Source organism: Balaenoptera ricei, chromosome X, assembly GCF_028023285.1.
Source record: "Balaenoptera ricei isolate mBalRic1 chromosome X, mBalRic1.hap2, whole genome shotgun sequence".
Lineage (NCBI taxonomy): Eukaryota > Metazoa > Chordata > Mammalia > Artiodactyla > Balaenopteridae > Balaenoptera > Balaenoptera ricei.
The window spans coordinates 35,587,834-35,600,137 of NC_082660.1; the positions used below are offsets into that span (position 1 = coordinate 35,587,834).

At 38.1% G+C, this 12,304-nt stretch overlaps 1 protein-coding gene across 6 annotated transcripts in view; it reads right to left on the bottom strand.

Annotated features, from left to right (window-relative positions):
• Positions 1-12,304, bottom strand: part of RPGR (retinitis pigmentosa GTPase regulator) — a 152,396-nt gene that overhangs the window by 113,357 nt on the left and 26,735 nt on the right. For 3 of the 6 annotated variants that reach the window (XM_059911747.1, XM_059911746.1, XM_059911744.1), the window contains exons 12-14: positions 7,070-7,167; positions 6,619-6,684; positions 3,244-4,182 (exon numbers count right to left, since the gene is read on the bottom strand). In XM_059911747.1, coding sequence (XP_059767730.1) covers positions 3,244-4,182; positions 6,619-6,684; positions 7,070-7,167 — 1,103 coding nt within the window. Of the gene's footprint in view, positions 1-1,384; positions 4,183-6,523; positions 6,548-6,618; positions 6,685-7,069; positions 7,168-12,304 lie in introns of those variants that run through there. The other 3 variants (XM_059911748.1, XM_059911743.1, XM_059911742.1) reach the window with 3 other exon arrangements.

Genomic DNA, 12,304 nt, shown 5'->3' on the forward strand with positions numbered 1-12,304 from the left:
GAACTCCATTTCTGTCATCCATCTTATTTAATCTTAAGTCTACTTCTAAGATAACCACGTTTTGCACTAGATTTAACAACAGAGCACATACATTTTAATCAAAGTATTAATTCAATTCTACTAACACTAATGAATGTGGTAGAATTTGCTAGAACACTGCAATGCCAAATCCGCATATTTGGTTAGTTAGTGGAAGCTACCAGCGAGCCTTGCAGCTAAGACAAAATTTATAACTACTCCTAGGAATTTCTTCACTTCCTATCCTAGTCTTTCTCCTCGTATTCTTTCTCACTCATGAAAAATCAAATGTGCAAAGAATTCAACAACACAAAATTCACAGGATGTTTACCATCACAGTCCTCCTTGATAAAAGAAAGTATAAGAAATTCCTCATGTCTAAGATATAGAAAGGACTGGGGAAGGAAAGCTATGAATAAACAATAATGAAACAAACTAGCTGCACTACATACAATGGAATTACTCTACTGGAAATCTAGCCTCTCTAAAATTCAATATCTAATATTAGTTTCTCTTTTCACAGACAACTACTGACTGTATACATTTAATTTTTATTTTACTTGAAACATTCTGACAAACAGCAAACAGAGAATTACAGAATAGTGAATGAAGAATACATTGAAGGTAAGTAATAGACACTGGGAATGGCAGTACTGGGAATGAAGGCCTGACAGTACAGTGAAAGCTCAGAAATGATAGGAGCTTAGAAGCACAGAATTACAGAAGACAAAAGACATTAAAGCTGTCATAATTTTTTAAGAGTAAAGAACATTTCATAGAAAACTAGATTAATTGTAAAGTATAATTTTTCTTCCTTAAAAAATTTTCTTATGCAAATAACAAACACGTTAGAATGAAAGAATCTAAGAGTTACAAGGGGCTATAGTTACCATATCATCTAATCCATTCTATTTTACAGATAAGGAAACTGAAGCCCAACGGGTAGCTTTGCCTGGAAATAAATACTTAAAGTTTTTCATACTTTTACAATATACGTTCATCTCCATTTCATTAGATATTCTGTCATTTACCAAACAGCAACTAAAAGAGACATTAGAGTCTAAGCTCTGAACCCAGCTGTCACTTTGTAGACTGCTGCAAAAAGGACACATAAAAGGTAAAAAGACAGCACTATTTTTTTAAAAAATGTGAATTCCTCATTTTAGCTTTAGAATACCACTCATTCTTATAAAATTATTCTATACGGTAGGCAAACTGTAATCATAGACTGAAAAAACTATGCTAACATAGTTATAAGAAATTAGACGTTTTTATAACCCTTAAAGATCTGTGCCATTCTTAAAGGGACTTACTTGTATACACAAAATACTTTTACAATATACTCCTGTTTCCTAAAACTGTCTTTAATGAGAAATAATAATATTAATCATATACTATGATCTTTTGATATTTTCTAGTTATATATTTATAATTCAGGGGAAAATACACCAAAATATTAGTTTAAGAGAAGCCAAAATTTACCAGTGCCTCAAGTTATCTTTATCGGTTTCTATTGTACCACAGGTAAGGTAACCATGACATAAAATCAATATAACAGAAAGAGTGCCTATTCTTCATAGTGTGTTCAAGTTGTTTGGCTGGACATAATCAGGTCAAATTTAAAGTTTGTTACTTCAATTCCAAATAATGTGGTAATACATTATTCCAAAATGTTTTGGAACCTGGTGGCCCATTTTCTAAGAGTTGTTTTGACTGCACTGGCATTTTGAACCTCTGTACTTCATGCTCTTTCCCCTTTCCTTCCCTGTTAGTAATAAACTTTTTTGGATATGTTTTATCTTTGTCATATTTCACAGATCCTCTCATCTTGCTCACTTTGCTGTATTCTCTTCCTCCACCCTGTCTTCCCTGCCTTCCACTTTCTTCATTGCCTCTCTCCTGGTACCTTCCCTCCTCTTCCTCATCGCCCTCCTCTTCTTCCTTCTCCCCTTCCCTCCTGCAGTTTTCTTCCTCTTTCCTCTCCCTCACTGCCCCCTCCTTCTTTTCCCTTTCCTTGCCTTCCCCCACTCCCTCTTCCTCTCCTTCCCCCTCCTCCTCCTCTCCTTCTTCCTCTTCTCCTCCTTCTTCCCCCTCCCCCTCTGCTTCCTGCCCCTCCCCCTCATCCTCTCCCTCTCCTTCCCCCTCTCCCTCCTCCTCCCCCTCTCCTTCCCCCTCTCCCTCCTCCTCCCCCTCTCCTTCCCCCTCTCCCTCCTCCTCCCCCTCTCTTTCTTCCTCTTCTCCTCCTTCTTCCCCCTCCTCTTCTCCCTCCCCCTCAGCTTCCTGCCCCTCCTCCTCTCCTTCCTCCTCCTCCCTTTCTCCTTCCCTCTCTCCCTCCTCCCCCTCTCCTTCCTCCTCCCCCTCTCCTTCTTCCTCTTCTCCTCCTTCTTCCCCCTCCTCTTCTCCCTCCCCGTCTGCTTCCTGCCCCTCCCCCTCCTCCTCTCCTTCCTCCTCCTCTCCCTCTCCTTCCCTCTCCTCTCCTTCCTCCTCCTCCCCTTCTTCTCCTTCCCCCTCTCCCTCCTCCTCCTCTCCTTCCTCCTCTTCTTCTCCTTCCCCCTCTCCCTCCTCCTCCTCTCCTTCCCCCTCTCCTCCTTCCTCCTCCCCCTCTCTTTCCCCCTCTCCCTCCCCGTCTCCTTCCTCCTCCTCTCCTTCTTCTCCTTCCTCCTCTCCTTCATCTCCTCCCTCCTCCGCTACCCCTTCTCCCTCCTGCTCCTCATCTCCCTCCTCCTCTCCTCCCTCTCCCTCCTCCTCTCCCCCCTCTTCTTCCTGCCCTTCCTCTTCTCCTTCCTGCCCCTCCCCCTCTTCTACTTCCTCCCCCTTCCCCTCCTGCTCTTCCTCCCCCTCTCCTTTCTCTTCTTCCTCTTTCCCTTCTCTCTTCTCCTCTCCTGCTTTCCCTTCTCCCCCCTCTTCCTCCTTGCCTTCCTCCTCCTCTCCTTCCCCCCCTGCTTGCTCGCTCCCTTCCCCTTCCTCCAGCCCTTTGTTTCTTTCCTCCTGATGGCCCTGTTCCCTCTCCTTTTGCTCCCGTTCCTCCTCCTCTTTCAGGTCTTTCTCTCCCTTACCCAGGCTCTCCGTTTCTCCTCCTCCCTTGTCTTTCTCCTCCTCCCCCTCCTCACTTCCTGTTCCACTCCTCTGTTCCACTCCTGAATTACCCTCCTTCCCGATTCCCTCACCTCCACCTTCAGGCACGTGCTCTGCCTCTCCCCCTGGCTTTCCCTCGCCTTCACTCACCTCTGCTCTGTCTGTAAGGTCATCTGACAGGAGCTTTGCTTCCTCCTCCTCTTTTTCTCCAGGCACCTCCTCATTTATCTCTATCTCTTGCTCCTCTGTTCCTCTTCCTTCTGAATCATCTTCTCCTTCCTGCTCCTCTGATATGTGGTCACCCTTAAAACCATATTTTGCCATGTATTTGGACATTCTGTGTTCGATCTCTTCCTCATGTCCTTGTTCAATAAATTTTCTGCTATACCACAAGTTTTGGTCAGTTTCCACTTCATCCTCTTTCTCTCCACTGCTAAATTCTATTGACTCAGGCTGCTTGAATCCATCAGCTGTACCCTGCTGACTTTCACTTTCACCTTCCAAGTAACTGTCTGGCTCCTCTATAGATTCTCTTTCATTGTCAAAGATCATATCTTGCTTGTTACTTTTACTTTCCTTAACAAAGTTTTTATTTTCTTCATCCTCAATATTCATGTCTCTATTTGGTAAGTCGTCAAGGAATGTATCAATATTTTTTCTATTCTCTTCACTTTTTCTTATATCATTCAGACCTGTCATTTTCACCAGACCAGTTTCCGTCTTAGAGACTATTTCTTCCACTTCTGAATCCTTCTGACTTTGTCCTTCGTCACTTTCCTTTTCTATTTCCTTACTATTAAGTGGATAGACACCATGCTTATTTTCATGTCTAAATATCCCTTTTTGCAAACTCTCTGCACTGGTGTTGGCCTGAGGCCTTTGCTGGCCTGAGTCGTTACCTACGTCCTCATCTGAAAATGCTTCCATAGTCACAGCTGCTTGCATCATGTACATTCCTTTTGCCAAAAGTTGTTTATATGCTTTCCCTTCTTTCATCTTTTTGGACATCTCTTCACTTTCATATTCATTACTACCATCATTTTCAGTATGAGCTGTATGCTGCTTCAGTTTCTCAATTGTTTCTTGTTTCTGTAAATTTTTTGAAGTAATCGTCATACTACTATTAGTTGACAAAGGTAACTTATCTATTACAAAATACTGCCAAGATTTTGCATTATTATAAATTTCACTAGAATAAAAATGCCCAGTTTTATCAGACGTTTTGCTCAGATTTTTTTTTTGGGGGGGGGGATAATTTATGCCACTCTCTAAGTCTGTGGAACATCTAATTTTGATTTAGTAACATATATCTGTGTTTAACTTTCAAATTTACCACCTGCCTTAACTTTGCCATTATGCACAGTACCATCAATATTTATTCTCTGCCCCTTTTCTTAATCTGAATCAATTCTTAAATATATTTCCAGACTGATTTTGCAAAATATTGCTAAAAAATGTACAGTTTTCTACCTTCCCTATCATTTTGTCAAATTTTGATTGGTCTTTTGATTCCATGAAATTCTCAAAATTAAAGAAAATAAATGAAAATATGAAATTTTTAAAAATTTGAAATCATGAATAGCTTATTTCTAGAAGAAAAAAATCTGAAATGAAAACTATAAATGAGAAGGTTCCTTGATGGCCTAGTGGTTAGGATTTGGCGCTTTCACTGCAGAGGCCCAGGTTCGATCCCACATGCCGCGGCCAAAATACAAAAAAAACCCCAAAAAACAACAACAAAAAAAACTACAAATGAAATGTTTTTATCAATACACTAGATAATAATGAATATATTTTTCTTTTCTAAACAAAATCCTTTGCGTTCTCAAATTTTTGACCCTCTTCCTTTTACCTACTATATCTTTAATTATAATAATTTACATACATAAAAAACACTATGAGAAAAAAATACTTAAGGTAAAATATAAGATTTTATAAAAACTTTATAAACTTTTATAAAAAACATATAATGAAACATTGAGATTTTAATGATACATTAAGAATATGAAATTAATTTCCTGCTGGATAAAATAAGGCAAAAATCAAATTGTTGACCTAAATTCTACAAGCTAATGGATTGAAATAGTCAATGAATTTGGGTCTCTAGAGAGTAAAACCTCACTAAATCAAGTTTTATAAATTGTGATGAGTGCTAGGCCTAGGAAGAGGTCATTTTTCGCTAAGTAAATTATTAAAACAGCACAAGTTAAAAATTAATATATAAAAAATACTATAATAAATCTTTTTTTATTCACTAAAAATATCTAGGCTTGGTAGGGCCTCCACTTAAAAGGACTATGTGAAGTATAAAATATATGTCAGTTTAAAAGAAAGTGCTTTCCTTTTCTGTTTGTTCTAGGTGTCTTCTTTAAAAAGTCATGATTCTTTCAAGAGCCCTAAGAGAGACAGAGGCCCAGCTGCCAGAAATAACTTCTAAATGTATGTGCCTAGCACAATAAAGCAGCACAGAAGAGGCAGAGCCCAGAGTCTAAGAGGAAGGAAAGACATACAAAAGATGTCTGCTTGGAAGTATAGTCAAGTCAATAAATCAGTCACTGAGCTTCCATAACTGTGTTAGGAGAAAAGCTCTCCCATATTCAAAAAGAATGCTGTTATTCACCATGGCTCTCAGTAAAATATAGATAGCACTGATGAGGATTGGCACTAAATTTTTATAATTTAGCAAGATTCTCTTGGATTTCAGTGACTTTGATTTTGAGGATTTTTATTTTAACAATGTGGCAAAGGCACTAGAAATAGAAATTAAATGTTTTCTGCAGCCTTTGTCCTTCAATTTACATTTCTCCAATTTATTTTTCTAATCTTCAACCCTTCATCCTTTCACATCACTGGTCCTTAAAGCCAGAAAAAGCAAATGATTTCAGGACAGGCCTTTATCTCTCCAGGGTTGTGAAAACCAGAATATTCCTTCCTCTTGCTATTCATTTGTTATTCATTAAAGGTCTCTCTTTATCACCCACGCATAGTTTCTGACTAATTTCCAAATGTTTAATCTTGTTTTTATGCTACCAATTCCTTGATAAATTAAAGCCTATTCCAAACATTGTAAAAGCAATTACCAAATATTTCAACTAAAACCACAAAATTTTAGAGCTAGAAAAGATGTTAATATCATCCTGCAAGGTCAACAAGGTAACTCACCCGAAGTCATACTCAACCAAAGTGTGAGAGGCACTCATAAACAGTAGCCTCTTCCAATACTTAAGAACTGTAATAAAAATCTTTTGCCTTGACGGTAACAAAGTATGACTATCGTCACTTGTTAGTGACTCCAAAGAGCAAATTTCGGCAGTGAAATTCTGCCACTCTTGTTGCATCACAGAAAATACACACCAACAGAACAAGCCCAAATTGAGGCTATATATATTGTATCCCCGTCTTTTAAATCCTAAAGTAAGTGAATGCTTACCTTTTTTGTGTTCTTTCCAGAAACCTTTCAAGAAAAATATAAATAATTTAAACTGTTCTTACCCATCATAGTGAAAATAACTCTCTATATTATACCTTTTGTTTTTGAATTGGCGATAACTTTAATAATTTTTCATTGGAATTCAGGCTCATCATATGTGTCTGAAATAAATTTAAAAAAATAGGTTCTAAAAAGAATAAAGACTATATATACGATTATATATTTATACATATGATTATATATTTATATATATGATTATATATTGATTTTTAAAAATTATAAGTGAAATTAACACAAAACAGTTCATATAGTCATATAATCAACTCTCAATTGCATACTAATAATGTGAGAGTTGAAATGAATTTTACTGTATGTAACCTATACCTCAATAAAGCTGATTTTAAAATAATGAATGAAACCAAAACAAAAACAAAAGCTTTTCTATGTATATAACGGCTTAGGAAGTAGACATACATATACACAGACATACACATACAAATACATGAGGAACTTATATCTATATCACATAAATAGGAAAACCATTACCATAATTAAGACATCAGTAGTTTCTCCAAGGCTTTCTGAATCCTCTGCTGAAAAATTGTCTGTCTCTTTCCCTTTGGTTATTTTATGTTGAAAATAATCTGAATGATTAAAAGAGAGAAGAGGAAACAAGATTTCAACAGAAAAGTGAAAGACAACTAGACAATAAACAGAAATTATTCTGTAATATAAAAGTACAGTTATAATTTTACTAAAGGTCCTTTAACCTCATATTAAGGAAGCTAAACAGAATTCATTCACAGTGATAACAGGTTTTAAAATCTTTTTGAAAATTTAAAAACTATGACACTGATGAGATAACAATTGCTTCATTCATGTGAACAGGCAAACATTATTCCTTTGGGGTAAATACTACCCAGGTATCAAGCACTGTGATGGCCAGACCCCAAAAAGATCCGCAACAACCCACATCCTCTGCTATGCATACCTTTGTGGAGTTCCCTTCCACATTTTACCAGGTTGGTCTGTATGGCCAATAAAATAAAGCAGATATAATTGATGCTATTGTGGCTTATGTCTCAGTTCTCTCTCCCTCTCTCTCTCTCTCGCATACACACGCACTTTCTTGGAAGCCATGTCGTGAGCATCCCCAGGGAGAAGCCCATGTGCTGAGGGAGTGAAGCCTCCTGCCGATGGCCACGTGAGTGAGCTTGAAAGAGGATCCTTCAGCCTCAGTCAAGCCTTCAGATGACTGCAGCCCCATCTGACAATGTGACTACAACTACATGAAATACCCTGAGCCAGAACCACTCAGCTAGACTGTTCCTGGATTCTCGACCCTTAGAAACTGTGTGAGATAGTAAATGTTTGTTGTTTTAACATAAGTTTTAGGATCATTTCTTAGGTAGCAACAGAAAACTAGCACAAGGACCTGGAAACTTTTATAGAAAACTGCAAGGTTATTACATCATAAAGCAGATAATTAAAAGTTACAAGCTTTATTTGACCTCACATTTTTCTCAATTACCATACCCCCATGTAGCACACATATACTTATTTGAGAGGAGCTCCTTAATGAAGTCTTCACTAAAAATGCTAGTCCACAGTGATCTCTCCCTTGTAAATTCATTCAATTCAAATGAACAAATAATCAGTCTGTCTTTATTCCATGTGAGGTATTATGTAGGAGATATCAACTTAAGTAACTACTAAATCTTAATGAACTTATAGTCTAGAAGGGAATACAAAACATATTATATAGGGGAATGAGAAATCACATCCAAATGTTGGGAATCAGGAAACGTTTCACTAAGGAGTTACAGGGAATGATGGATAAGTAGAATTCTGGGAGGCAGAGATGGAGGTGGATGGGGAAGAAAATAAGCCTAGTGCTAAAAGAAGCTGTGGAATGGCTTGTGTTGAAGGCTTACCGTGTACTTGGAACATATGCTTTTATACATGTCAGGTTAATGTCATGACAATAAGAGAGCTAACTGTTATATCCCCATTTCACAAATGAATAAATTAAGGTTCAGTGACTCTTTTGGTGTCAACTGTCAATCTCAAGTCTGCCTTGACTTCACAGCCTTTCCACTCAGTCTGACTGCGAAGAGCTCAGTTTAATTAAAATCAGGGGTCAGCAATCTTTTTCTGTCAAAGGCCACATGTTAAATGTTATAGGCTTTGTGGCCATACAGTCTCTGTCCTAATTATGCAAACTCTGCCACTGAAATGTGAAAGTAGCCACAGACAATACATAAATGAATGGGCGTGACTGGCTTCTAATAAACTTTATAAAAACTGGTGGCTGACAACCTGGAAGAAATGGACAAATTCTTAGAAAAGCACAACCCTTCGAGACTGAACCAGGAAGAAATAGAAAATATAAACAGACCAATGACAAGCACTGAAATTGAAACTGTGATTAAAAATCTTCCAACAAACAAAAGCCCAGGACCAGATGGCTTCACAGGAGAATTCTATCAAACATTTAGAGAAGAGCTAACACCTATCCTTCTCAAACTCTTCCAAAATATAGCAGAGGGAGGAACACTCCCAAACTCATTCTATGAGGCCACCATCACTCTGATACCAAAACCAAAGATGTCACAAAAAAAGAAAACTACGGGCCAATATCACTGATAAACATAGATGCAAAAATGCTCAACAAAATACTAGCACACAGAATCCAACAGCACATTAAAAGGATCATACACCATGATCAAGTGGGATTTATCCCAGGATTGCAATGATTCTTCAATATACGCAAAACAATCAATGGGATACACCATATTAACAAATTGAAGGAGAAAAACCATATGATCATCTCAGTAGATGCAGGAAAAGCTTTTGACAAAATTCAACACCCAGTTATGATAAAAACTCTCCAGAAAGTAGGCATAGAGGGAACTTACCTCAACATAATAAAGGCCATATATGACAAACCCACAGCCAACCTCATTCTCAATGGTGAAAAACTGAAAGCATTTCCTCTAAGATCAGGAACAAGACAAGGTGGTCCACTCTCACCACTATTATACAACATAGTTTTGTAAGTCTTAGCCACAGCAATCAGAGAAGAAAAAGAAATAAAAGGAATCCAAATCGGAAAAGATAAAGTAAAGCTGTCACTGTTTGCAGATGACATGATACTATACATAGGGAATCCCAAAGATGCTACCAGAAAACTACTAGAGCTAATCAATGAATTTGGTAAAGTAGCAGGATACAAAATTAATGCACAGAAATCTCTTGCATTCCTATACACTAATGATGAAAAATCTGGAAGAGAAATTAAGGTAACACTCCCATTTACCACTGCAACAAAAAGAATAAAATACCTAGGAATAAACCTACCTAGGGAGACCAAAGACCTGTATGCAGAAAATTATAAGACACTGAAGAAAGAAATTAAAGATGATACCAACAGATGGAGAGATACACCATGTTCTTGGATTGGAAGAATCAACATTGTGAAAATGACTCTACTACCCAAAGCAATCTACAGATTCAATGCAATCCTTATCAAACAACCAATGGCATTTTTCACAGAACTAGAACAAAAATTTTCACAATTTGTAGGGAAACATAAAAGACCCCGAATAGCCAAAGGAATCTTGAGAAAGAAAAACAGAGCTGGAGGAATCAGGCTCCCGGACTTCAGACTATACTACAAAGCTACTGTCATCAAGACAGTATGGTACTGGCACAAAAACAGAAATATAGATCAATGCAACAGGATAGAAAGCCCAGAGATAAACCCACCCACGTATGGTCACCTTATCTTTAATAAAAGAGGCAAGAATATACAATGGAGAAAAGACAGCCTCTTCAATAAGTGGTGCTGGGAAAACTGGACAGCTACATGTAAAAGAATGAAATTAGAACACTCCCTAACACCATACACAAAAATAAACTCAAAGTGGATTAAAGACTTAAATGTAAGGCCAGACACTATCAAACTCTTAGAGGAAAACATAGGCAGAACACTCTATGACATACATCACAGCAAGATCCTTTTTGACCCACCTCCTAGAGAAATGGAAATAAAAACAAAAATAAACAAATGGGACCTAATGAAACTTAAAAGCTTTTGCACAGCTAAGGAAACCATAAACAAGACCAAAAGACAACCCTCAGAATGGGAGAACATATTTGCAAATGAAGCAAGTGACAAAGGATTAATCACCAAAATATACAGGCAGCTCATGCAGCTCAATATCAAAAAAACAAACAACCTAATCCAAAAATGTGCAGAAGACCTAAATAGACATTTCTCCAAAGAAGATATCCAGATTGCCAACAAACACACGAAAGGATGCTCAACATCACTAATCATTAGAGAAATGCAAATCGAAACTACAATGAGGTATCACCTCACACTGGTCAGAATGGCCATTATCAAATGTTCTACAAACAATAAATGCTGGAGAGGGTGTGGAGAAAATGGAGCCCTCTTGCACTGTTGGTGGGAATGTAAACTGATACAGCCACTATGGAGAACAGTATGGAGGTTCCTTAAAAAACTAAAAATAGAACTACCATACGACCCAGCAATCCCACTACTGGGCATATACCCTGAGAAAACCATAACTCAAAAAGGGTCATGTACCACAATGCTCATTGCAGCTGTATTTACAATAGCCAGGACATGGAAGCAACCTAAGTGTCCATCGACAGATGAATGGATAAAGAAGATGTGGCACATGTATACAATGGAATATTACTCAGCCATAAAAAGAAACGAAATTGAGTTATTTGTAGTGATGTGGATGGACCTAGAGGCTGTCATACAGAGTGAAGTAAGTCAGCAAGAGAAAAACAAATATCATATGCTAATACATATATATGGAATCTAAAAAAGAAAAAAAATGTTTCTGAAGAACCTAGGGGCACGACAGGAATAAAGACACAGACGTAGAGAATGGACTTGAGGACACGGGGAGGGGGAAGGGTAAGCTGGGACGAAGTGAGAGAGTGGCATGGACATATATACACTACCAAAAGTAAAATAGACAGCTAGTGGGAAGCAGCCGCATAGCATACGGAGTTCAGCTCGGTGCTCTGTGACCACCTAGAGGGGTTGGATAGGGAGGGTGGGAGAGAGATGCAAGAGGGAGGGGATATGGGGATATTAGTATACGTAGAGCTGATTCACTTTGTTATATAGCAGAAACTAACACAACAATGTAAAGCAATTATACTCCAGTAAAGGTGTTAAAAAAAAAAAACAAAAAAACCGGTTGCTGGCCAGATTTGACCCATGGGCCACAGCCTGCAGACTTGAGACCTAAATTAAGGTTATAAGAAAAAGGCTGCTGAGAGATGAAGCTAGAAAAGCAGGTGGGAGTTACATGGGGAAATTTACATTTATTTAAAAACAATATTAGGGATCCTCTGAAGACATTGGAGCAGATGGGAACTAAAGTGCACCTGAAGGAGATTAAAATAGAAAAGTACTAAGCAGGAGAGATTGGAGGTGGCAGAGAAAGGAGGTTTGGAAAATAGACAGTATATCATTTAAGCTCATGGTCTTGGCCTTATGCTTGACTGAGAAAACAGATGTCGTCAGAGCTGATTTGCTTTATCTTCTCACCAACAAATGTACAAATTTACCTACATTTTCCTGTTAAAATGTAGGATGTGTCTTTCCTCTTAACAAAGACTGCTCTGTATGCCAGCCCCTCCTGTCTTCTCAAGAGCTTTGCACCTTTGGTCATATCCTCTCTCTCGTGTGCTACCAATCTCTCCGGGACTACTGGCTCATGTCCATTAGGC